Source organism: Malaclemys terrapin, chromosome 3 (genome assembly GCF_027887155.1).
Source record: "Malaclemys terrapin pileata isolate rMalTer1 chromosome 3, rMalTer1.hap1, whole genome shotgun sequence".
NCBI classification, from domain to species: domain Eukaryota; kingdom Metazoa; phylum Chordata; order Testudines; family Emydidae; genus Malaclemys; species Malaclemys terrapin.
In genome coordinates this window covers 120,249,492-120,275,682 of record NC_071507.1, presented here as the reverse complement: position 1 = coordinate 120,275,682, position 26,191 = coordinate 120,249,492, and the positions used below count along the sequence as shown (strand labels likewise).

The 26,191-nt window shown below is 43.8% G+C and overlaps 3 protein-coding genes across 6 annotated transcripts in view; 1 reads left to right on the top strand and 2 right to left on the bottom strand.

Annotated features, from left to right (window-relative positions):
- Positions 1-6,612: 6,612 nt before the first annotated feature.
- On the bottom strand, positions 6,613-8,076 carry DHRS1 (dehydrogenase/reductase 1). The gene has a single exon (XM_054021375.1). The coding sequence runs from the start codon at positions 7,636-7,638 to the stop codon at positions 6,652-6,654; it is 987 nt and encodes a 328-aa protein (XP_053877350.1). The 5' UTR covers positions 7,639-8,076; the 3' UTR covers positions 6,613-6,651.
- Positions 8,077-8,653: 577 nt separating this feature from the next.
- ZUP1 (zinc finger containing ubiquitin peptidase 1) lies at positions 8,654-24,545 on the bottom strand. Of its 4 annotated transcripts, XM_054021374.1 has the most exons (10): positions 24,149-24,183; positions 21,643-21,695; positions 20,609-20,719; positions 19,172-19,296; positions 17,482-17,650; positions 15,301-15,489; positions 14,444-14,612; positions 11,864-12,015; positions 11,253-11,473; positions 8,654-8,880 (listed from the first exon to the last, which is right to left on the bottom strand). In XM_054021374.1, the coding sequence occupies exons 3-10, from the start codon at positions 20,688-20,690 to the stop codon at positions 8,833-8,835; spliced, it is 1,155 nt and encodes a 384-aa protein (XP_053877349.1). In that variant the 5' UTR covers positions 20,691-20,719; positions 21,643-21,695; positions 24,149-24,183; the 3' UTR covers positions 8,654-8,832. The 4 variants fall into 4 exon arrangements, with proteins under 4 accessions (XP_053877349.1, XP_053877346.1, XP_053877348.1 ...); XM_054021371.1 differs by lacking the exon at positions 21,643-21,695 and having other exon boundaries at positions 24,149-24,545; XM_054021373.1 differs by lacking the exon at positions 21,643-21,695 and having other exon boundaries at positions 15,301-15,417; positions 24,149-24,545.
- A 255-nt stretch (positions 24,546-24,800) lies between these two features.
- The window catches only part of KPNA5 (karyopherin subunit alpha 5), a 34,099-nt gene continuing 32,708 nt past the window's right edge, over positions 24,801-26,191 (top strand). Inside the window, exon 1 of the mRNA XM_054021370.1 lies at positions 24,801-24,900. Coding sequence (XP_053877345.1) covers positions 24,897-24,900 — 4 coding nt within the window. The 5' untranslated portion in view covers positions 24,801-24,896. The remainder of the gene's footprint in view (positions 24,901-26,191) is intronic.

Sequence of the window (26,191 nt, the reverse complement as noted above, 5' to 3'; positions counted from 1 at the left end):
CACTGGAGAAAGATAAAGTCTCAGGTCTGGTTCGGCATTAAGTCTGTTTCTGTGTTTGGTTTTCAGATGTGCATAGGAGGAAAACGCTTTCTCGCAAAAGTATGTTGTTGAAAATGGTAACAAAACTGCAGCAGCTTTTTCTGCTAGAAGGGGGTACTCGCTTCTTACACTCAGCCAAAAGTTGATCAGAGCGCTGGGGTTTGGGCTGCAGGCTCCCCTGCTGACGGGGCCAGGGCTCGGGCTGCCAGCCCAAATTGCCCAGCCCCGCTCTCCCTGGGGCTCGGGCTGTCTGCCCTGCAATCGGGTCCCACCTGCTGCCTCCAATGCCCGGGGTCCTCTGGCTGCCATTAGTGAAATTTTTCTGGTGAACCCCCTGTAACGTTCTGCGAACCCCCATTTGGGAACCACTGCCTTAAATGGTCCTTTAGAATATGTGCTAACTATTTATGCTAAACAATCTAGTCCACCATGTATTTAGCTGTGACATTCCAAGTACTTTTCCCAGACCTGAAGAGCTCCAAATAGTTTGAAAGTTTGTCTCTTTCACCAACCCAAGTTGGTCCAATAATAGATATTACCTCACCTGACTCAGGTGTAATACATGAAATTCAAACATTAAACCAATGAGAGAAATTTGTTTCTGGTACATTTTTGTAATACTTATTTTCTTTTAAATTTAAAAAAAAAGTCTTCTGTCAAAAATCTATTTCTGGATTTACCTCTTAAGATCCAAGAATTATCTGAAACAAACACTTATCATATGCTATCAATACTGTTGAACTGCAGTTAAATTCTAGCTGCTTGTAGAGAAGAACATTTGAAAATTGGATGAAAATAGTGACATGTGAAACCCGTCATTATTTGTTGCTCTTTGGAAGTATGGACTTGTGTAACATGAGTTCTTTGCTTGTGATTAGGGTTCAAATTGATCAGTATGCAGCTGTACAACACACCAATATCTCTCTCAAGCTATTTTCTTCTTCCGAGACTCAGCTTTCATTTTTAAGAGTAAATCTCTAGTTACAATTGCAGAAATATGAACAGAGTGTAACCAACGCAGGGATGTCTGTGTGAATCTGCTGTGAGCCCTGAACAATAGCTCCAAGAGGTCTGAACTGCCCCACTCATCTCAGTGAGGTGTTAATTCAGATTCCCTAGTGGTGATCATTTAAATGTCAGCATTCACTATTCCAGCTTCAACTTTTCCAGCTTTCTGTAAAGATCTTTTGCTATGACGTGGGTCATGTAATCCATTGTCTACATGACCTCTCCGAGAAGTGTCCATTGTATACAGTTCCTGGGATAGTAGATTCTCTTCAATGGGCCATCAGCACATCTGACTACTCCATTGTTGTACCTGAAAGGCTGGTTGTAGGTGTTCCCCAACTTCACAACATATTTCAGTAACACATACATAGCAAAACGTCATAACTCCCCGCACAACGATAACACATACAATCCAACAGGATATTAATGTTCAAGAGATCAAGACTTTTAAAATGATACCTCCCAAGGCATATTTTGTACAAAACATATCAATTATATGACACTGGTGAATATGGGAGTTTCAGGGGGCTGCTTTGAGGTACAGAGTGCCACACCCTAGCTGCAGATTGTTCCTATTACTTCATGTCCACTGAAGATTGGACAAGAAGAACAAATGGTCACTGTCCTCTTTACAAGAGCCATCCTCATTTGTCTGGTTTTCTATACCTTTTATCATTTTCGTAGCTTTCCCTTGGATCCTCTCCAATTTGTTCACATCTTTCTTAAAATGTGGCACCCAGAACTGGACACAGTACTTTAGATGAGCCCTTACCAGTGATGAGCAGAGCAGGACAATTACCTCCCATGTCTTACATACATCCCAGAATGTTAGCCTTTTTCACAACTGCATCACATTGTTGACTCATATTCAATTTGTGATCCACTATAATCACCAGGTTCTTTTCAGCAATATTACTGCCTCACCAGTTGTTTTCCATTTTATAGTTGTGCATTTGATTTTTCCTTCCTAAGTGAAGTACTTTGCGTTTACCTTTGTTGAATATCATCTTGTTCATTTCAGACCAACTCTCTAATTTGTAAAGGTCATTTTGAATTCTAACCCTGTACTCCAAAGTGCTTGCAAACCTTCCCAGCTTGGTGTCATCTTCAAATTTTAAAAGCATACTCTCCACCCCATTAGCCAAGTCATTAATGAAAATATTGACTAGTATTGGATACAGGATAGACCTTTGCAGGACCACATTAGATTCTTCCCTCCCAGACTGACAGCAAACCCTTTATAACTACTACTTGGGTATGGTCTTTCAACCAGTTGTGCACCCACCTTATAGTAATTTCATCTAGACCACATTTCCATAGTTTGATTAAGAGAATGTCATGTGGGATTGTGTCAAAAGCCTTACTAAAAATCAAGATATATCACAACTACTGCTTCCCCTATTCACAGGCCAGTAACCCTGTCAAATAAAGAAATTAGGTTGGTTTGGCATTATTTGTTCTTGGCAAATCCATGTTGGCTCTTACTTATTACCCTATTTTTCTCTAGGTGCTTACAAATTGATTAATAATTTGCTCTGATATCTTTCCAGGTATCAAAGTTAGGCTGACTGTCTATAATTCGCTGGGTCAAATTCATTCCCCTTTTTAAACACAGGTACTATGTTTGCCATTCTCGAGTCTTCTGAGCAGGGCTGGATTTCCAATTAGGCACATGTCTGGGGGTGCCGGCATTCTACGAGTGCCTAAAAGTTAAAAGTGGGTTAAAAGTTTAATTTTTTTACAGAAAACATGAAGGTCAGCTGTAGGCGGGGAAGGGGTGTGTGCTGAAGATGCAGAGCCTAAGAGTGCATAAGGTGTAAATCCGACCCCACTTCTGGGACCTCACCCATCCTCCAAGAGTTCTTGAAGATAATTGCTAACAGTTCCAAGATTCCTTTAGCTAGTTCCTAAAGCACCCTAAGATGAATTTCATCAGGCCCTGATGACTTGAATACAACTAACTATTCTTTAACATGATCTTTCCCTATTTTGGCTTGTGTTCTTCAGAATCCAAACCACCCCAGCTTGTCTCTGAACAATTCAAACACACATGCCAAGTCTGGACTCTGCTGTATTTGGCACCCACTGACACAGTTCCAGTACTGGCCCAGACTTCTCTGCTGTGTCTTGGCTTCCCCCGGCATCTGGTCCTCTCATCAACCCCTCAGCTGTGGGGTCATAGACTCCAAGGCCAGAAAGGACCATTGTGGTCATCGAATCTGACCTCCTGTATAACCCAGTCCATAGAACTTCCCCCAAAATATTTCTGTTTGAACTACAGCATAGCTCTTTAAAAAACAATCTAATTTTTATTTTAAAATCGTCAAGGATAGAGAATCCACCATAATCCTTGGTAAATCATTCCAATGGTTAATTACCGGCACTGTTAAAAAAAATAAATTTGAGTATGTCTAGCTTCATTTCCAGACACTAGATCTTGTTATATCTTTGTCTGCTAGACTGAAGAGCCCATTATCAAATTTGTTCCCATGTAGGTACTTACAGACTGTGATCAAATCACCCCTTAACCTTCTTTTTGTTACACTAAATAGAGTGAGTCCTGTGAGTCTGTCACTATAGGGCAGTGGTGGGCATGTTTTCTTGTCCTTTAATCATTCTTGTCTCTGAACCCTCTCACCATCCTTCTTGAACTGTTGCAGCGGTTGCATCAGGTCCACATACAGAGGTAAAATAGCCTCTCTACTCCTACTCAAGATTTCCCTGTTACATCCAATGATCACAAGTTTGTGACAGTCCTGCTTCTTGCTCTTCCTCTACAGCTGCAATTACAGACCTGTGCCACTCAACCACACTCTACCCCACACCACCCCTCTCAATCATCGATCTGGGTTCTTCTTCCTTTTGTGGCTCTGGCTGAGTCTCAGGTACAGGATGGTGCAGGCTCACTGCAGCCACATGCTCAAGGCCCAGCCCAGAGCTGACTCTAGTCCTGCTGTATCCCTGCAGCAGTGGTAACCACCAGGTGTTCACACCCCTGCATCCTTCTCCCTCTTCTGCCCTGGAGACCTTGCCACAGGAAGTTGGATAAGAATTTTCTGATATCTCTTTGCCCAATTCCTGTTTCCTTGTCCCCCCACCAATCAGACCTTCAGAGGATGAACTAGTTTTGGTGAAGGGGAATTCACAGCCCCTTAATTTAATTTCACACCTCTATGACTGGTAAGAGGACACTCCTTCTTTCAAACTCCTGCTTAATCACGTGACAGATAGCCAAGAAAAGATTAAGGGTGCCTGTTTCAGTCTGGCAGTATCTACAAAAACTAAATACAAATTAGTGAAGGGGAAAAAACCTGAGCGGCCAGCCAGCTGGCCAGTGGGAGGGGGGCCTGCAGGAGGGGGTGAAGAGGCACGAACGGCAGGCATAGGGGGCCAAGCGGAACTGGGGGTGGAGCCAGGGCAGGACTTCGAGGGGTGGGGGGGAGGAAAGAGAGTGAGCGGGGGTGGTCCTTGAGGCAGGGCCACGGTCCGGGCGTGCACAGCCTCCCCAAATGGAGGAGTCACGCGCTGCCCATGGAGGCTAGTGTGAACAATGACAGCTCATTTAATTGCTCCGGTGGCTATAGGTAAACCTAAATGAAGTTGACCTAATTTTATAGTGTAGATAAATCCTCCGTGTTTGGGAGTAGGGAAGTAATGCTTCTTAGACACGACCAGGGGTGGTGTTAAATTTTCCCAGATTACTGGGTGGGAGCTGAAGTCCGTTCTGTTTTGTATTGTCAAGAGGAACTCCTAGATAATGAACCCAGCCCTTCTTGTTGCCAGCTCCACCTGACAGAAGGATTACATGTGCATCATCAACAGAATTATTACCAAACTTCCAGTCAGTCACATTTGTGCAATCCCACTGATAACAGAAGATTACACAGGGGTGTGGGAGATAATAATTTGATTTGAAGAAACTTGATTCCAGTTGAAAGCTAATAAATACAGTTTAGCGCTTAATTCTCAGACTGAGTTTACAGTGGTAGCAGTTATTAAAACAAAGCAGAACTTTATCTGTAAACTGAGTATATGGATAAAAAAATTGAGACACAAATAAAACTCCCCCAATACTATTTTTTCAGTCACTTTTCTGAGTAAAATTGCAATCTCAAACTCAGACACCAGGTCGTAGCATCACCAGAATAAATTTTACAGTAAAGTGCTTTTCCCAGAAATTCTATTGACTAATTTTACAATTTCTGTAAATGACATTTCCTTTTATCTTAACAGCCTACACCTGGAAGATACATCAAGGCCCAATGTCAGGACTGTGGGGCAGTGTAGGACTCATCCCTGCGGCGCCTCCTGCTGGTCTCTTCCAGGATGCTAGAAGAGCTAATTCCCGGAGCACCCCCTGCAGGCTGGTGATCCGCCTTGCCACTGACCCTGTGTCCTTCTCAGGACCCTTGTGCCCCTTTCTCTGGGTGCTGCCCCCTGGCAGTAGCCTCACAGTTCTGGGTCTCCCCCTCCCAGGGGAACCCTCACACACCATCCTCACTTCACCTCAGTCTTGGCAACTGCCCAGTCTCCATCTAGCCCCCGTTCACTGGGGCAGACTGCAGTATAAGCCACTCATCACAGGCAAAGGGATTTGGACCTGCTGCCTCTGCCTACCCATGGGCTGCCTCCTGCAACCCAAGTGCCCCTTCGGCCTTACCCTAGACTTGCACCCTGGGGCTTTCCTAGGCCGGAGCTCCCTGGCTCCCTTGGCCTTTCCCCAGCCCTGCTCCTCTCTAGGCACTTTGGTAAGCTCCCTGCAGCCAGGCCCTTCTCTCCCTGCACGCACGCACGCACGCACACACACACTCTCTCTCTCTCTCTCCTTGAGCTCCTGGCTCAAGCCTTTATAGGGCCAGCTGGGCCCTGATTGGGGCATGGCCCCAGCTGAGCCTGCTTCCTCCCAATCAGCCCAGGCGTCTTGCCCTTCCACAGCCCTCCTCCAGGGCTGTTTTAACCCTTCAGGGCAGGAGCGGGTAACCACCCCGCTACAGGCAGTAAGAAGGTCAATCAGCCAATTATACTGAAACCAGGACATAATCCCTGTTTTATTATGTACTGTAAGAACTCCTCTGCTAAACCAGTATGTCCTGGAACCACGTGGGTCACAGTTGATAGATTTGTTCCAAAATCTATGGGTATCCAAAGCATTCTAATGCGAAACTCTTAAACAGCAAAGGATTAAATCTGAATTTAATTTTTTTCCAGGAAATGGATAAGCGGTTATATACTAAATAAAAGTTCTATAGTCTTCGCATTATGGGGAACTAGCATGAATAGCTGTTCTTTGGCCATGGGGAGCAAACGAAGGCAGGAATTATTGCAAAACTTTGAAGATGATTTCAAAAGCTCGCTGAAACACTCAGCCAAACCCTTCCTCCCCAGAAGGAGAGATTATAAACACCACCTTAAAATTAATATCCAAATCAGGGAGTGTCCCTCACCAAAAAAGGAATAAGCTCTGGGGAAAGCCAGCTTTGAGGATTTTTGAAGACTCGCTGGGCATCAGAGGGGAAAGTTTCAACTCCAAGACACATTTTCAGAAAGAAACGAAGAAACAGAAAATTCAAAAACATCACAGGCACATTTTTTATTATTAATTTATCAAATATTTTTTCCAGGTTTGGGGGCTGTTTGCAGGGGCGGGTAGACACTGAATTTGCTAGAGTAAAGTGTGAGAGCCCATTTGGGTATGCTGACGCACTCTGGGATGAGGCGGAAGAGGCAGGTCAGCCGTGGCATCAGCATCACGAGAATATTGCGCACTGATACGTAGTTGTAGACAGGTCTCCCATCCACGTCACGGAAGCGGTAGCGGCGGGCGAGGTCTGGGGTGAGCAGCACCTTGCCGCTGTGGCACATGATGGCGGGATCGGACGCCAGGCCCACCACGCACTTGCAACTCACTTCTGGACTCTCCGAATTGCCAATCATCTTCTGCAGCTGCACGACCCACGGGCCTGAGCCCTCAGCCCCCTCCAGCACTGCCTCAGTGCGGACGAGGCCGGGCCACAGCGACACACAGGCCACGCCGTAGGGGCGCAGCTCGAGGGCACAGTCGGCGGCCAGGCGGTCGCAGGCAGCCTTGCCCACGCCATAGGGCACGTTGAACATGTAGCGCAGGCCGCCGGGCGAGGAGATGACGACAATGAGGCCACGCCCGGCTGGCACCATGAGGCGGGCAGCGTAGTGGGCGCAGAGGTAGTGGCCCCGCAGGCCCGCATTGTTGATCTGGTCCCAGAAGGAGGCCGGGCTCTCCCAGAAGGGCAGCCCCAGCTGGGCGGCGATGGCATCCACCCCGGAGAAGGCGTTGGTCACCAGCACGTCCAGCCGCCCGCCGTCCGCCTGCTGCAGCCGCTCGAACAGCGCCGCCACCTCCTCCTCCCGCGACGAGTCGCACACCACGGGCACGCAGCGCCCGCCCCGGGCCGACACCTCCGCCGCCGCCCGGACCAGCGGTTCCCGCTGCCGGCCCGTGATGTACACGGTGGCGCCGGCCTCCGACAGCTGCAGCGCGATGCCCTTCCCTATGCCCCGCGAGGCGCCGGTCACCAGGCACACCCGGCCCGCGAGCCGCCCGCCGCCGGACATGCCGCCGCCGCGGGAGGGCGCTGGCCGGAGTCGGCCGAGAGGCGGAGCGGCTGCACCACAAGCCGGGGAGAGCCGCGGCCACTGCAGCCCGGTTAAATCCCGCCCCTGCCTTCTACTCTCCCTCGATGCAGCTGGGGACACGCCGGAAGTTTCCGGCCCGGATGAGTCTCCCCCGCCTGCAGCTAGACGCCGCCCCGCCCCGCTTACAACAGGGGAGCGGCCCCTGCGCTGGAGACACCACTTAGCTCACGCCAGGCCCGTCGCCCCTGGCGCTGGAGCACGGCTGGGGGATGCTGAGATCACCCCTCTCTTTCTTCCCTTCACTGTCTGCACGGGGACGGGACAATATGGCTCCGAGTCAGAGTCCAGCCACCCAGAGCTCTTTGCAGGAATACTGCCCCTCCCGTCAGCACCCCACTAGCTGCGCCGTCACACCACGATTGAATAAAGCGGACCGTGAAACACTCGTATTAGGCAAGGCCCTAGAGGCAGGACTGGAACCCATCCAACACGTCTTTTGAAAGGAGTGCCAGCTGTGCGTTAATCCTTTGCTCCAATTTTACTAGCGCTTCTGAGCTCCACCTTTGAATTTTTTTTCTGCAACATTGATTCATGTTGAAGCAGCAGCTCCACATGTACAGTGCATGACCCTCACCATATGGTACAACTCCTCACCTCTAAGACATCATCATGAATATAGGAGAACAAGAACTTTGCAACTGTTAAGGCAGTTATAAATAACATAGATACACGTAGCCCCATAGGGTTGCTCCTATACAGAAAGGGTGGTAGAATGGATACTAATAAAAACTGGTGGAAGAGTAAATAAGAGCCTTGATGAGTCATACAGCAGTGACACATTACAGTTACAACCTTGTAGTACTATTCCCATCCAGAGCAAGTCACTCTAATCTTCCATACTCCAGTAAATTGACCAGATTCCCCACTTTATTATCCTACAGGGCTAACATAAGGCCCAACCTTATATTCCTGCAGAGTATAGAGTACACAATCATGAAGCCTATAAATATTTATTAAAAAATTAGCAGGACAAACATTTTTTTGGCAAGATATAATTAAAGATGCTGAAAAATATTAACACATTATAAATAAGATGATTGAAAAGCTGTCTAAATGCATTTAAAGTTTCACATCCACTGAGTTCCAGAGAACAGTAGCAAATAGGCCATTCTTTTAAGGAATCCTCGCTGCTGTGAACACTTGAGAAGCCTGGCACCGAACCTTAAAAAAAAAAAAAAAAAATTAGATGCATTCAGAGAACAAAAATATCACTTAACATATACTTTATGTAAGTGTGAGCATTATTAAGTAATTTCAAAACAGTATTATAAATTAGTTATAATTTTTTTTGAAGTATTAAACAACTTTAACCTAGAGTTAAAGTTACCTATTTCTTTCCATTATAAACCTTGTTTGCAGTTGCTTATAACTTTACCAAACTTTAGACATTCACGCTGAAGTTTTTCCATGCTGGGTGTCTACCTTAGGCTGACGGTTTAAATTTCAACTGAAAGAATGAGATTAGGGAAGTAGTTATTTTACCTTTACTAAAAAATTCATATAACTGTTTTGTTGAGAAGGTCTAGCACCTTCATGTGGAGGGGGGGCACCTGGTGTCAAGGATGTGTCTTTTGTTAAGAATGATTGCCCAAAAAGTTCACCCCAAATTTGGCCAAGTTATAAGCCTCTGAAAAATTTGTTTGGATGTGCTCAGCAGAGGCCTATTAGAATTCTAAATCCATGGAGCACTGCATCATTAATGGTCTGGATGATGGGATGGACTGCACCCTCAGCAAGTTCGTGGATGACACTATGCTGGGGGGAGAGGTAGATATGCTGGAGGGTAGGGATAGGGTCCAGAGTGACCTAGACAAATTGGATAATTGGGCCAAAAGAAATCTGATGAGGTTCAACAAGGACAAGTGCAGAGTCCTGCACTTAGGATGGAAGAATCCCAGGCACCGCTACAGGCTGGGGACCGACTGGCTAAGCGGCAGTTCTGCAGAAAAGAACCTGGGGATTACAGTGGACAAAAAGCTGAATATGAGTCAACATATTGCTTTGTTGCCAAAAAGGCTAACAGCACATTGTCCTGCATTAGTAGGAGCAATGCCAGCAGATCGAGGGAAGTGATTATTCCCTTCTATTCGGCACTGGTCAGGCCACATCTGGAGTACTGCATCCAGTCCCCCCCACAGAAAGGATGTGGACAAATTGGGGAGAGTCCAGGAGAGGGCAACAAAAATTATTAGGGGGCTGTGGCACATGACTTATGAGGAAACCCTGAGGGAACTGGGCTTATTTAGTCTGCAGAAGAGAAGAGTGAGGGAGAATTTGAAAGCAACCTTTAACTACCTGAAGGGGGGGGGGGTTCCAAAGAACCCGGCTGTTATCAGTGGTGACAAATGACAGAAGGAGCAATGGTCTCAAGTTGCAGTGGGGGAGGTCTAGGTTGGATATTAGGAAAAACTATTTCACTAGGAGGATGGTAAAGCACTGGAATGGGTTACCTAGGGAGGTGGTGGAATCTCCATCCTTAGAGGTTTTTAAGGCCTGGCTTGACAAAGCCCTGGCTGGGTTGATTTATTTGGGGTTGGTCCTGCTTTGAGCAGGGGTTTAGACTAGATGACCTCCTGAGATCTCTCCCAACCCTAAACTTCTATGATTTGGGCTGAAGCATGATCAGTATACGGCTGCATGGACTGAACAGAACTTTCCCTGTAATTGCTCCGCCAACACTTCTGAGAACTGCTGTGTCTGGCAATAGAATTCAGCAGAGACAGTGTCTCCTAAGCAATCAATATTGCCACTGTTGGGCAGGATACAGGAGAAAGCAACCTGACTGGAATGCAGAGGGGCAAGGGAATGGACCTAAAGGATGAAGAGCAGCAGAGGGAGAGGGGGAAAGGGACAGACAGGAGACACAGGGAAAAACAGTCTAGTCTAACCACTGAGTACACTCCCTTCCAGAACCAGGAAGTGAACCTAGGCGTCATGAGACTATATTTCTCTGCTGTCAGCCAATACCAGTGTGAAACATGCTGGTGATGTGTGTCTCATCCCCCACTGGTTTACATATAAAACAATAACCTATTGCTACAGCCTTAATCTTAGTGTAGACAAGATCTAACTAAATTCTCTTTGCAGTTTCAATTGGGTATGGTATTCTTTGTTTTTGAGAAGAGCTCAGTATTTCTTTTGGAGAAAATGCTGTATACATGTAAAGTATTATGTACATACACAAAGCTGCAAGCTTCACAAAACTGATTTAGGAAACTGTTTTTAAGAATAGTAGAATTAGTATATATATTTTGAATATTAATTTGAATATTCCTTTAATTAGAATTACAAGAACTTGAACCACATGAGTATAAGAATATGTACTAAAGTGTTTTAAAGATCTTACTTTTATTAGTGAAGAATAAATAGATGGGCGTTTTGTTTTGGGGTATTTTGCTGGAGTGTGGGGTGAGGAAAGATGAAAAAAAGATCACAACACACCCAGATTATCAACTGTATATATCCAGAGTGGTTAAGACAAAAGGTTAATTCTATTATGTTTCTGTGTACAGAAACTTTTCTTGAATACTTACAACTTTCTCCTCTGGTGAGAGCTCGCCATCTACAGCCACTATTTGGTACTGCTTATCTTTTAAGCTACCCACAAATTTCCGAAGTAGTTTGAGACTGGTATCATCATTGCTTTGTTTTAACAGTTTCTGCATTTCTTGTGATGGACATCCTGGGTCAAATATTAGTAAACATAATGTTCTATTCTTCCTCTCTTCTATGCCAACAATAGTACGGCTATGCCCTAATTTCAAAACAAAATAATGACAGTTAAAAACTCGCATCAGGTACTATGACTTTTTATCCCTTTATTGCTACAAGTCCTTCGGCCAAGTAAAGAATGAGAACATTTTATTTGACAAGCTATTTGCCAATGAAAATTTGATATCAACCAGTTCAAACCCCAAATCTGGCCTTCAGTCGACTAACAATTTTAATCTGATGGGAATCTTATTTTATATATTTCTCTTTACTTACAACAAATAAGATTAACAGGAAATAAATTGGGAAGCTTCCTACATACAGGGATGAAGGAGGCAGAGAATATGAAATGTCATTTGAAATAGTACCATGTTATACAAATATAATAAAATTCTATACAAGAGATCAAGAAACTAGTACAGATTATGCTGACCTTGGTGCTGCATGTAGATAGGTGGTTTGGGGGTACAGACAACCTTTGTACCACTTTCTCTGTTTGAAGAATAGTAGCTCAAAACCCATTCAAATAAACGAGGGTGTGTACCCAAGGGGCCAGTTGGCTTGTGAAAGTCAATGATTTGACACCTAGAGGAGATTTAAGATAAAAACTCAGAGTATTATAGTAAGTCCAGGTTTTTTGTTTGAATGGTTTGTAGTGCCTAGTCTTTAGTCTGAAATGTCCGATACACTTATCACTGCCTTTACAAAAATAGCACTAGCAGTAGTTTCATAATTGTGTGGAACCAGAAACAGACCACAGACCCTGCTGGTCTGGAATGGCCTGATGACAGTTCAGCCAGATACCTTCATATTATGCCTAAAATTTTTTTACAACTAGAGCAAAAGCTATACTTAAGAAGCAATGTGATTTCTATTGCCCAAAACTGGGAAAAAAAACCTATCCCTTTGGTTACAAATGTTCCATCCTTAGTCTCAGCTCAAAGATAATTTGGGGAGTTTATGAAAATCCTTTCACCTTCACCTTGAGTTATCCAAAGTGACAGGACAACATCATATTTTAAGTTTGAGTAGTAAATTGAGACACATGCAAATCAATAGCTGCACTTAAAACTTTTTTTCATAAGACTAGATCTCAATTAGGAAGAGTGGCTGTGAAAGTTTTAATGAATGTGAAGCTTTAATTAAAGTGAGTTTTATGCATAGGCGGTATGGAATTTTACTAAGGCCTTGTCTACCCTGCCACTTAAGTGAATGTAAGTTAAGTTGCTCGGGGGTATAAAAAACCCACACACCTTTGAGCCATGTAACTCACAGACTTAATGCGGTGTCTACACCACATTATGTCGGCGGGAGAAGCTCTTCCGCCGACATAGCTTCCATCTCTCATTGAGGTGGATTAATTGCATTGATGGGAGAGTGCTCTCCCATAGACTTATTGTGTCTTCACCAGACTGCTAAATCGACACTGCTGCATTGACAGTGGTGCCGATTTAGCGCCATAGTGAAGACATGCCCTAAGTTTTAAGCCGAATAACTGCCTGCAGTTCTATGCAGATTCACAAATTGTGTGGTGCTTTAACTAAGGGCTTGTCTACACTACAAAATTAGGTCAACTTAACTTAGGTCACCCTACAGCCACCAAAGTAATTCAATTGGCTGTTGGTGTCCATACTACCCTCCTTTTGCTGATGAAGCACATCCACACCAGGAGCACTTGCACCAACTGAATTGGGGCACTGATAGCCAAGTGAGGGGCACTGACAGCCGCAAGGGGCTCACACCTGGAGCCCCCATGCACCTCAGGGTGACAGCCCCAGCTGTGAGCTTAGTACTGGGCTCAATTTCACAGCCGTAAGATTGACATTCTTGCCAATTTCATGCTGTTATTGTCTCTGCTCCACAGGGCTCTCAGCCTGGACAGCTTGGTTTCCACCTAGGAGCTTCACAGAGAGGTTGGGCTCTCAGTGCAGGGCAGCCTGGCTCACAGCTGTAGCTGTGAAATTGACAAACTGTAAGCCCTCCACTGGGCTCAATTTCACAGCATGGTGCCTACCAGCCATGAAATTGACATTCTTGTCAATTTCACAGCTACAGCTGTGAGCCCCAACAGCCACTGTAAGGTACACAGTGTCTGACGAAGTGGGTATTCACCCACGAAAGCTTATGCTACAATACGTCTGTTAGTCTATAAGGTGCCACAGGACTCTGTCGCTTTTTACAGATCCAGACTAACACGGCTATCCCTCTGATAAGTGTCTACAGCAGGGGTCAGCAACCTTTCAGAAGTGGTGTGCTCAATCTTCATTTATTCACTCTAATTTAAGGATTCGTGTGCCAGTAATACATTTTAACGTTTTTAGAAGGTCTCTTTCCATAAGTCTATAATATATAACTAAACTATTGTTGTATGTAAAGTAAATAAAGTTTTTAAAATGTTTAAGAAGCTTCCTTTCTTCATTGGTTCTGCTTTGAGGAGGGGGTTGGACTAGATGATCTCCTGAGGTCCCTTCCAACCCTGATATTCTATGATTCTATGATTTAAAATTTAATTAAAATGCAGAGCCCCCCGGACCGGTGGCCAGGACCCACGCAGTGTGAGTGCCACTGAAAATCAGCTCGTGTGCCGCCTTCGGCACGTGTGCCATAGGTTGCCTACCCCTGGTCTAGACCAAGCTTCAGTCTTATGTGCGTTTAAAGATCAGTCAAGTTTAAAGCCAATGAAGTTGCATAAGTTATACAGCTCCAAAAGCAGTGTGCCTGGTTCTCACTCTCATGGAAAGGAATTTAAAATAAGAAACCAATGGCCTAAATTGGTTTGAGTGTGCAGATATACAAAACACAGCATACGTATAGGCTAAGAATTTTGGCACCTCCACCACCTTCAAAGGTGATGTGAAGAGAAGAGACATACAAGTGTGGTCAATTATTAGCTCTATAATTATAAAATTAGACAAACAACATAGTGTACTATCATGTGTTACTGCTCAATATGTTTAGTTTGGAACCGAAAACATCCCTTATTCTTAAGAGATTATTGAAAATCTTCACGTACTTTAACCTGAGACTGGTTAACAGAGAATAAATTTCACATGCTCCTATCCATGCCTTGGTACCATGTAATCTATTGCTGAAGTGAGATGCTCCTTGAGGATCAAAACCTTCTTTCCAAGCATCTTCAATCATGGACTGAATTTTGGGAATACAAGGAATTAAAGTAATATCTGAAATAAAAAAAGTAACATTTATGTTGCTGATACCATAAACTGAAGCAGTCTCTTATTGTTAAAAGTGCAACTAAGGGTATGTCTTCACTACCGGCTGGATCAGCAGGCAGCGATCGATTCAACGGGGATTGATTTATCGTGTCTAGTCTAGACACGATAAATTGATCCCCGAGCGCGCTCCCATTAACTCCTGTACTCCAGCTCCGCGAGAGGCGCAGGCAGAGTCAATGGGTGAGCAGCAGCAGTCAACTCACCGTAGTGAAGACACCGCGGTAAGTAGATCTAAGTACGTTGACTTCAGCTACATTATTCACGTAGCTGAAGTTGCGTAACTTAGATCGATCCCCCCCCCAGTGTAGACCAGGCCATAGTCTTAATCAGTGTTTCATTTATAAAAACAGGAATGACAGATAATCAAACAGCCTTAGTGTGTTACAAAAATACATTTCTATTTCTAGCTCTTTACTCTAAAATATTAATTTCAGTTGGGTCTCCTTCAGTATTCAGTCTTCTTGTCTCAAATTTGTTCCTGAAAATTTGTAGAATACCTGCTAACGATAAAGAAAGTATTTCATAGATATCACTAACCTATTAAGTATCACAAAGTTTACACTCCTTGATTTCTAATTAATCAGAATGTTGTATGCAGAAGTTAACATTCAAAATGGTAACTCACTGTACATACCTCTCAAACAGTCGTCATACATGCCATTCCTCAATAATGAAGAAAGCAGCATTTGAAAGTTCCTGTAGCCACAACCCCAACCTCTGTCTCCCAAAGATGAATGGAAATGATCCACTCCTGTAGAAAGCCATACACGCCTTACATCTTTGATTTCATTTTGATAGTACCTGCACAGTGCTTCAATGACTCCTAAAAGTTAGAATATAAATATTAAGCCTACACAATGCACAAGTTAATATTCTGTAGGGGCAGGTTCTCTTTATCTAGGAACAGGTTGAGAAATCAAAAAGACAACACAGGTCAGAACTGATGAATACGCATATAGCAGTCAGTTAAATCGTGAACTTAGGTCATGTACAGACATTAGACAATCTGGCCATTTCATTTCTCTCCCACATACCATAACTTGATGAATCAACATATTTCTCATATATTTTAATAATCTGGCTGAGCTTTTCTGTTGCAGCCACATCAAGTGCCTTTTCTAAGATCAATATAGCATCACTGCATGAAAATATAACAGCATATGTATAATTGGTCAATTGTGAACTACAGAAGTGATACAAGGGATGTGACTAATTACTACTAATTGTATGACAAGTAATTCCAACAGACAATGCTAACACTCTATCCCCATCATGTTATCCCTTTTCAACCATGAACATCCTTATGGATACTATCGGTAATCCTCTCACACTTCTTCCAGACCCTCACTTTTTAAGGCAGTCCTTGAATAATTACTCACCAAGCAACATCCCCCAAAGTAATGTCCAAGAAAACAGTGGCATAGAACTCAAACTTTCAAAAATTAGAAAAGCCACTCATTGTGGCATGTCAAGTCTATTATTGTTATGCAGCAAGGAAATTCTTGGAAGTAGCTTTGCATTCACCGGTGCATTTAAGTGCCCAAAGGCCATATACTGCCTCATTTGTTGTTCTGCCATAAACATTACCCCTTAAAGTTTAAAAAGCATTGCAGTTCACCTTTACGATCTCAAGTCTTTAAGACCAATTTGTTAATTCCAATTAATGCAGGTGGAATTAAAAGCTAAATTTTAACTATCAAAGGCCTGAATTGAAGTTTCTGTAAGCACTAGTTGCCAACTATAGCTAAGGTAACAAAACCTTGAACTCTAGTTTTGGCAGGCAAATAAAATGAAAGGATTTTCAATGCCTTTTTAAAAGGCACTGGTAATTTTTAGTACACTTAACATACTGGAAGTAGCTTGGGATCTAAACTTTAGCATATTAAATGCTATCTGAATTAGATACTAAGTAAACATCTACCACTGAAGAATCTTTTCCTGTGCTCTCCAATTAGGAGAGTTGAAGTTGAAGTTGTCACCAAAAGAATCACTGCTAGAAAACAAAAGCTGCCAGTAGGATAAACTTTCAGTGGCATAAAATGCAGGGAAGTGTTAAGGAAAAAATACAGCTGAGTATGCTGTCTTTTCGCTACATTATATCATTGGTACATACTGTACCTGGGCCACTGAGCAAGCACTACACTGTCTTCAGGAGAAAGTGAACGTTATTAGTGATGGAAGGTTAAATAAAGAACCTGATGGAATTAGCTGAGACCCTGCCAAACACAAACAGAAATGTAAGTGACTCAACTGCAAAACAAAGACCTGAAAATGTAGGGGAAACCCTATTAGATCATGTGTTATCCAGACAAGCAGGCAGAGGGCCAAATGGACAGACCAGACAGCTAGATTCCAAATTTTTAGGGCCATCGATCGAAGAAAGATGGGACTAAACAAGAAGTCAGGAATATGCTGGGCTCTACCTAATTAAAAGATAGTACAAGTAGCTAGCGATATCCAACAGCCCTGAATTGAGACGGAACCCCTCTCTATCTAGCTCAGGTTCTCAACCTGTGGCCCAATCAGCACAGAGCTGCGACCCATGTGACATCCTCAGGGCCGTGTAGGTAGTATTAGATGCGGCCCATGATGGTAAATGGGTTGAGAACCACCGGTCTAATTAAATACATGATACAGAAACGGAGGTGAGCTACATAGTAGTAACTAGAAAGAATGAGAAGACCAACTACATGAGTAATAACAAGAACAGTAGCAGTCATAGCAATGCCATCATGACAACTTTTGGTCTTGATCAATCTGAGCCGAAAAGATGAAAGGATCCATGCTCCTCCAGCAACACAGGTTAAATACTGACCTGAGGTTTTTGTTTTCCCATCATCTACACCAAAAGCCAAAGATTCCATCATGTCAGCTTTTCTCTTATGATATTCAGAAGGCTGCATCCTTCCCCTAGCTACTTCCCGTTCCATGTTCTTTAGTGACTGCTGCTTGTAGCCTCCAGAACTATCCAATCCATATTGTCTCTGTTGAGCACAAAATATGAATAATTTTAATGTGTTTCTTCCTGCTGATTATCATTGTGAATAAAAAAGAATGCAATTAACAGGTATTGTTCTGAACAAATAAACAATGATTTGGAAATGCTCTTAACATGGAACTAATTCTGCCATGTGGCATTTTGTGCTCTGCTGCAGCTATGTCAAGCTTGAACTGATAACATCAGTCTGCCGGAAAGCACCTTTCTGAGGAAAGTGTTTGATTATTATTGGACTCTAGCATACAAAAATAAATTGCAACACATGAATATTATTACTGAAATTTTTATGCTTATTTAAATTAATAAAGCCTACCATAAGCTTTTACTGAATTTGGACCTCTCAAACTCCCATTCTCAAAGGAATTAATTTTACATTCATACTTTATTATGTGACAGTTACTATACACAGACATGACATAGCTACTTATTGCAAATAAATAAAATTAAATAATAATACTTAACATATATCTAGTGCTTTGCATAATCAAAGCACTGTATAGATATTTAACTAACTAATTTTCAAAATATCCTTGGGAGATGATTCACATTTTACAGTTGGGGAAAATGAGACAAAAGTGAAATGACCTGCCCAAAGGCCACACATCAAGTCAGTGGCAAAGCCATATTTAGAACCCAGTACCTCCTGACTCCCAAACTGCCCATTTCTCCAAGACCACATTACCTTCCCACAAAGGCAGCTCTGAATTTCAACATGACACTCCTATTAGAGACTTCCTAATAGAAGCATTTTCCCCAGCTTATTGTTTTGTAGTGAGATTCTGACAAAGGTCACTCAGCCAATCAAAGCAGTTGAGCTTTTTCTTTTTATATACTCAAATTTCATTGGTCAAAAATTTGTTTACAGTGATGTGGTAATGACTGAAGCAATAAAGTATGACCTGCTGATAGAGCTGCTTGACTAGAATTTCCTGAGTTAGATACATGGTAGCTATGTTCAAACCTACTCCAAGCCAGAGCTTGACTGCTTTTTATTACATCACTAGCCACGTATTAGAATTTATTCTTACACTATAGATAAGAAAAGCATGATTTTTCTCTTCATATGGTACAAAATGCACTGCACCAATAGTACATCACATCTGGGATACTACTAAATTTAATCATTTCAGATTCAGTTCTGCCTGCACAATATTTATCACAGATATACATAACTGTGAAAAGCAAGACTATTTTAGCACTCATGGAGAAAGGTTCCAAGTCTCACCTTACTCAAACTAATCTGAATTATAATATGAAGTTATCAAAATAAAAATAATGTAAGTTTCTATTATAGCTGTTCAGTTTGTTATTACTATATTGCTAGCAAATTGTGTCATAGGAAATTACCAGACAAAAAATGTGAAAAATAGCAAGATACAAATAAAGAGTTATGTGAGATGCTAAAGTGAGAATGCACAAACACAACTCCAAGATACTTGTTTTCAGTTTGTGGTTGCAAAATTTTTCAGTGGTACCGTTTGGATGCCATGGAAAAATTTTACAGTACCTGCAGTTTTTGGAATTCTTCTCTTTCTCGTCTTGCTTCTTCTAATCCTTGCTGTCTGTCTTCTTCATTCTGGAGCTGCTGAGCCAGTTCCAAATCACTTAAACTTCCACCTACATTTATATCTACTAGTATCATTTTAAAAGAAAAGAAGATGCATGCACGTTTCAATAGGTTGACATAAAAATATATATTTACCTATAGCAATGTGTTTGCATACACATAGCTGGGTAGAGGATGAAATGGTGAATGCCGAGGTTAAAATGTTTGCTTTCTGTATACTGACAACAAAAGAATTAAAGCAGGCATTAGGATGTGTGCAGAGTTCAATTTTGAGGAACTGGATGGGTATGCCCTGGACAAGTGTACATTGAACTGTAAGGGACTCTTGTGAAGCTAAGGCATCTGTGGATTTGGGTTATGTCTGGATGATAAAGCATGTGAACTGAATTTGTCTGGAAGTTAACTAGTATTTCCTTGTTTTTTAGTGATTGCATTGACAGGAAATACAGTTGAGTGAACTTAACCATAGGATAACTCTTTTTGGGAAAAAATTCCCCTATTTTACTAAGTTATTAACAAAAAACTTTAAACAGAATTGGTGTAGGTGTGATCTGATGCTATGGAAGATTATGGGCACTGTTACCTGACAAACAGCACTCGTAAATGCTACCAAGGAGGCATCTTCTGTGTCTGAAAAAATTCTCCTTTAGTTTGCTAGAGAAGAGCTCCAATCTGTTGGACCTTACTAGTTCCAAAAGACCAGGACTCCCGCAGACAAACTTTATCAGATCCATGACAGGTTGGGTGGCATGGACTGAAAGTGAGAAACAAGAAACCTGGTGTCAGGGACTGAATGGGAATCTGTTAGAAGGATACAGAGCTAGGGAGCCAGAGAGGCCCATATAAGAGGACAGAAGTAACTGGTCAACCAGCACCAGCACCCACTCTTGGCAAAAAAAGAATTGTGACTTTACCATAGAAAACCTACATATGTGAAATTTAGAGCATGAGTGTGTATGGATATGTTTTAGGGAGTTGGAAAAAACATAAGGTAAGCAGGGCTAGTTTTTTTAAAGTGTCTCATTATAAATGCTTTAATTTTGCCTAATATGTACACTACATCTGCTTAGTGGTTCCATAAAAAAATAAATTGTGATGGTTTGCACTAAGTGTAGTTTGTGAAAGTGACCTGTAAAAGGGAATTACAGGGTTTTACCTCTCACTTATTGACTAAAGTTTAGTGTAACCTTAAGTTCAGAGTTGATAGTGGCATCTGCCTAATAAAGTAATAATTTTTCTTGTACAAACCTAGACAAATGCTTGAGAAGTTCAAACTATCTTTCTTGATTTGCTTTGGTACCCATAAATAAATATAAATGAAAGACAACTAATTTAAAATACTTTTGATCAATACCAAGTTTTGATCTTTTCATGTACCTTCTGAAAAGCGGTGCTCTTCTAGGTGCAAGTCAACATGTTCCTGGAGAATCTGACCGTTTGCACAGACAAGATCACACATTGGACATTCATATAGCTGTTGACCATTTCCTGTATTTAAAGAAGAACTGATTTAAATGTGATGAACAATGCTATTATTTGGTATTTCATATGAGAAAAAAAAACAGTTGACAGTATATATTCTGATAGGGATGTTCAAGTTGACAACAGTGATTAATTTTGTATTGACAACAAAAGAATTTCCTACTGGATAACCCAATGAAATGTACAGAGTAATTATACTCTTAAAATGGATAGTTTGTATGTTAAGAAAATTAAACTCTTCCCACTTAAGCTCTGACAAGTCTGTTGGTGGAGGGATTCTCTTTTTTTCTATCAAATAACTGTTCATCAAGCATAATATCCTGCCCCATTTAACTCAATGATCAGAATTTGTTACCAATTCTTCCTTTCAGAGAGATGATGTTTAGCTTGAAACATCCATTCAAAAGCAAAAGAAAGAAATGTCTGCTGTCAAGGGAGAAACCCATGTTTCCAAAAGAACACGCGTCCAGCCCTACAGTTGTGAAACCAACATGCAAAGGAAAAACAAATCAGCTGGTAATTTTTCTGCTTTATGATGTATAAAAGAGGTGGGAAGTTTCCCTACGCCACCCAAAAGAGATTTTTCCTGCTTATTTTTTTTTTTTAAAACTTAGAAATATAAAATATATTATGTTTGCCTACTGTTTTTGCTAAAGGTTTCCTTGGAGGACCAGAAGACTGGAATGGGGAATTGCTTATTCCATTTACATAGAAAGGACACTGTGACGAATCTTTGACAAAGACTTTTTCTTAGAACTTTTAATCACTCTTTTGATTTTAATGTGTTGTTAACACCAAAAATAGTTTTACAGAGTTACAAAAATTCACTTTCCTTTCTCAATTCCCTTTCTTGGGACATACTCAATGTATATGAGAATTAATAAATGGAGCATTGTTGTTGAAGGAAAATGGCAATGAGTTATGCTTACCATGAGTAAAAAATCGTAACTATTAGCGACAAGGCCTCTTATGCTCCATGTACCTACATTCAGCAACAAAAGTATGCAGCACTTTAGAATTCTGCAAGAGAGAGTGAGTGTGTGTGTGTATGTGTGTAAAATTAATGGAAGATGTAGTTATCTTATACACAATCAGAATAATAGCGCCTCCCCCCATCTTATTTTTATTAAATTCTAGCATTTAATGCTGTCATTATGTTTTCTTTTTTTTTTTCCCTACCACAAATTTTTGTAGTAATGGTACACAACTGTACTGTAGAATTTGTCAGGAGTGAAGCTGCAGGTTTAGACAGTTTAGAAGGGGCTGTTGTGGAAACAGGGAATACAGTTCAGAACTGTGAGATACGCACATTAGATGAATGTTTCTGCTGGAATGATCTACAACAGGGGTCGGCACCCTTCGGTAAGCACCCTGGCGGGCCGGGCCAGTTTTATTTATCTGCAGATGCGGCAGGTTCGGCCGATCGTGGCCCCCACTGGCTGCGGTTCGCCGTCCCGAGCCAATGGGGACGGCGAGAAGTGGCGCGGGCGAGCGATGTGCTGGCCGTGGCTTCTCGCTGCCCCCATTGGCCCGGGAGGCGAACCGCAGCCAGTGGGGGCCGCGATCGGCCGAACCTGTCGCATCTGCAGGTAAATAAAACTGGCCCGGCCCGCTAGGGTGCTTACCCTGGCGAGCCGTGTGCCGAACGTTGCCGACTCCGATCTACAATGTAATAGTTAATGTTTAAATTTAAATAGTCATCTTCAAGTGTGAGAAATACACTAAGATAGATGGGACAGTTCATGTCTCTCAGAACTGTCATTTTGGCTATCTGAACATTCAGGAAGTCAACAGAGCAGTGATTTACACTTGGTTCATTTTTCAAGGCAACCTTTGCTTCTATAAGGGCTAAAAATAACTTAGAAAAAAAAAAAGATAAAAATGAAAGCTGGATTCTAAAGCTCATATCTGCATCAAGAGATGGGTTATATGGCAAATCCTGCAGCCATGAAACAACCGACTACATCAGACCTTGAAATGCTTACAGCTCCCACTGCTCACCATACTCTCAAACGTCAGTTTGAGATATACACAGTTGAAGCTATTGACTGGACATTGGAATATACGTAAAATGTGACTTTATAACAGGGGTCGGCAACCTTTCAGAAGTGGTGTGCCGAGTCTTCATTTATTCACTCTGATTTAAGGTTTCGTGTGCCAGTAATACATTTTAACGTTTTTAGAAGATCTCTTTCTAAAACTCTATAATATAGAACTAAATATTGTTGTATGTAAAGAAAATAAGGTTTTTAAAATGTTTAAGAAGCTTCATTTAAAATTAAATTAAAATGCAGAGCCCCCCCAGACTGGTGGCCAGGACCCGGGCAATGTGAGTGCCACTGAAAATCAGCTCATGTGCCACCTTTGGCACACATGCCATAGGTTACCTACCCCTGTTTTATAACATGTAAACGTATCACTGTTCCTTAGGACAGCTTTCTAAAACTGAAGACACTAATGTATTATAGTCACTCCAAACACTCTTAAAAGAATCATTTCCTGGCTGAGATGCCAGGACAAACATATTTGAAGGTACAAGAAACTGAACATTGGTGTTCAGAATAGAACTCCATCTCAACTTTTAACTACACCATAGCATTTTGACTACACTAAAATTAAGACTAGGATTTCTGGATGCTCATTGTCTTCTCCACCTTTGTCCCTCCTCTCTCCCAGGCTCATGCGGGACACTGCATCCAATTCAGCTCCTATGGCTTTCTCAGCCCTCTTCCTCAAGCTGAATGCCTTTTTTGTCTCAAGCATTAAGTGTACATAAATAGCTTGATAGTTTCAAGTCAAATATGTCACTTTACTCTGTCAATTTCTGGATATTTTTTGTTATTAGTTTATAAATCAAATAGAAAGGTAATTTAATCTGTCACACAAAAATCCTTAGCCTTTGTTGCCACTATTATGTGTGCCACATTTTTGCATGGCTAAGCAATACTATAACTCCAATAAGTGTTGTACTTAGTATTCGGATACATACACATCACCCGTGGCCCTCAGTCATGCCCATGCTTAGCTTTAGGCACCATGGTGCCTTCAGCCATAGTTAAGCAGATGCAGGAGCACTGGGCAGGGGAGCCTGTCTTGTGTGAGCTAATTGCAAAGAGCTTGTCCACACGTGGGGCGGAGTGTAGGCTACACATAGCTACACCCGGCACAAAAAGGCAGGCAACTTCCGCACTTGCCTCAAGCCACAGATTCAGACTAACACAGCTAACGCTCTGATACTACTCTGCTAAAGACAGGCGTATGTGCGGCACAGCTCGGGCGCGTAGCGAGCCGTGTGTACAGGAGGGCTCGGGTGTATGGTTCTCGCTGCCTCACTGGCTGTTCAGACCCGTGCTGGGGCGTGCGGAGCCAGGCTAGGGACACAGAGCCCTGGGGCTACCTGAGAGGAGACACTGCAGAACGGGGACCCGCACTCACCCGGGGCCGGCGGGTCCAGGAGGTGGCCGTGCCGTGACCTCACGTGCGCCTCCACCTGCCGGCCCGAGGCGCCAGTCTCCCCGCAGAAGGGGCACTGGGGCGGGCCGCCCGCGGGGGCGGGGCCCGGCCCCGGCTCGGGGTGCGCGCTGTCCACGTGAGCGCGCAGCTCGTCGTAGCCGGGCGCGGAGAACGAGCAGAGCGGGCAGCGGGGCTCGCGCTCCAGGTGCGCGCGCAGCAGATGGCGCCTCATCTCGGGCTCCGTGCGCAGCGCCTGGCCGCAAAGCTCGCACAGCAGCATGGCGCGGGTAGGCCAGGGGCCGGATCAACAACTCGGGCCGGGCCGGCTGCCGTTAATCAGCGCTTCCCCTCTTCACCCGCAGGTTTCGTTTCTGCTTCAACTTCAAGTTAAGCGCAGCGCATGCGCGGTAGGAGTCGCTCAGCCGCCTGACGTCATGACATCACTAGAGCCATCGCCCTATCCCCGGACTCGAGAACTTCCGGTTTGGAAGGGTCAATTGTTTTTTCCCTCCCGCCTGCTACCGAGGCCCGCCCCTCGGTGCATGATGGGACTTGTAGTGTTTTGAGGCGCCACCGGCTTGTCACTGGCTCAACCTCGCTCAAGCTCGGCGCGCAAAGCCTGCTGGGAAGGAGGGACTCGGCGGCGGGGCTGAGGCCGCCATTTTGAATTGCGAACCTCTCCGGGCGCTGCTCTGCCCTCCGGCGAAGCGGAGCCGCCGCCGCCGCATAGATGGGTGAGAGGGCAATAGGGGAGCGGGGTGTCTCCGCCCGCCCCGGCCGGGGCTCCGGGTGCCAGTAGCGGAGCTCGGTGGCGCCTGTCACCTTTCCCCGGGGGCGGCGGATCGGGCCCTTCCCATCGTCTCCCGCGTAGCGCCCCGGCGCTGGGAGCGGCAGCGTCACACTCGCTTCCGACTCTCGCCCTTCCTTGCCCGTCGAGGGTGCTCAGCGCAGCGAGAGCCGGCGTCCCCAGCAGTTGGGTCTCCGGGCAGGTGACAGGAGGGCGACCCGGGAGACTCTCCGCGGAGCTGGCGGACCGGGCCGGGGACGGGGCTGGGCAGCGGGTGCAGCCCCGCATTGGTCGTAGTTGCTTGTTTCTTGTGGCCGGCACCTGAGAACCGGCCCTGACCCGGAGCGTGGTCTCTTCCCCCCACCCCCGCCTGCGTTCGGATGGTTCCTCGTCCCAGGTCAGAGATGGGGCTTCAGTTCCGGAATGTTTGGAATGTAACTCCCCTGCCCCTTTTTATTTCAGTTACATGGCCTCTTTGCTGTCTGCTTTCTAGTGGCACTTGCCCTCACCAGAGAGTTTGGGTGGACTTCAGATGGTTTGGATTAGAAACTGGATTAGGAAATACATCTCGAGGCAAACCCATGTCACACCACAAATTGACGGGACTGAGATGGGGAGATCAGGGTATAACAGTAGGCCTAGAAACCCCGTTCTGGGTGTCATTGTGCCAGGACCTGTACAGCCAAATAGCAAAGATGATAGTGGCTGTCTCAAAGGTATATGCAGTGTTGTTATAGCTGCGTTGGCTCTGGGATATTGGGGAGTCAAGGTGGGTGAGATAATATCTTTTATTGGACCAACTTTTGTTGTTGAAAGATAGACGCTTTCAAGCTGTACTGAACTGAAGAAGAGCTTTGTGTAGCTAGAAAGCTTGTCCCTTTCACCCACAGAAGTTTGTCTAATAAAAGATGTTGCCCCACCCACTTTGTGTCTCTGTCTCAGAAAGTTTATTATCTAGGTGTCAGGATGCAACAGATAGACAAAACAGCCAGGTGGGTGGAGGGATGAGGTTACAAAATGAACAGCATTCTGCAGAAAAATGGAAACTTGATAGTGGCCTGAATACATTAATTAGCAAAAGCCTGGGCAAAGAGGTTTGTACAGTTCTTGAGAAACTTGGGCTTTATTGTTGGTGGGAAAGAATTCCACATATGAGCGCTTATCGTGGTGCCTTTGGGTGGTTAGTCACTTTTCAGATGCATTTTTTAATTGTGTGAAAAAGGTACCACCTTACTCAG

Excerpts from the sequence above, each read along its gene's own strand:
- DHRS1 (XM_054021375.1), bottom strand. The coding sequence starts at position 7,638 with ATGTCCGGCGGCGGGCGGCTCGCGGGCCGGGTGTGCCTGGTGACCGGC.
- ZUP1 (XM_054021371.1), bottom strand. The coding sequence starts at position 24,446 with ATGCTGCTGTGCGAGCTTTGCGGCCAGGCGCTGCGCACGGAGCCCGAG. Across the intron at positions 12,016-14,443 it reads TTAACCAGTCTCAGGTTAAA|GTGTCAAATCATTGACTTTC; the intron begins GTACGTGAAGAT and ends AATCTCCTCTAG. Across the intron at positions 11,474-11,863 it reads TATCTACATGCAGCACCAAG|GGCATAGCCGTACTATTGTT; the intron begins GTCAGCATAATC and ends TTTTGAAATTAG.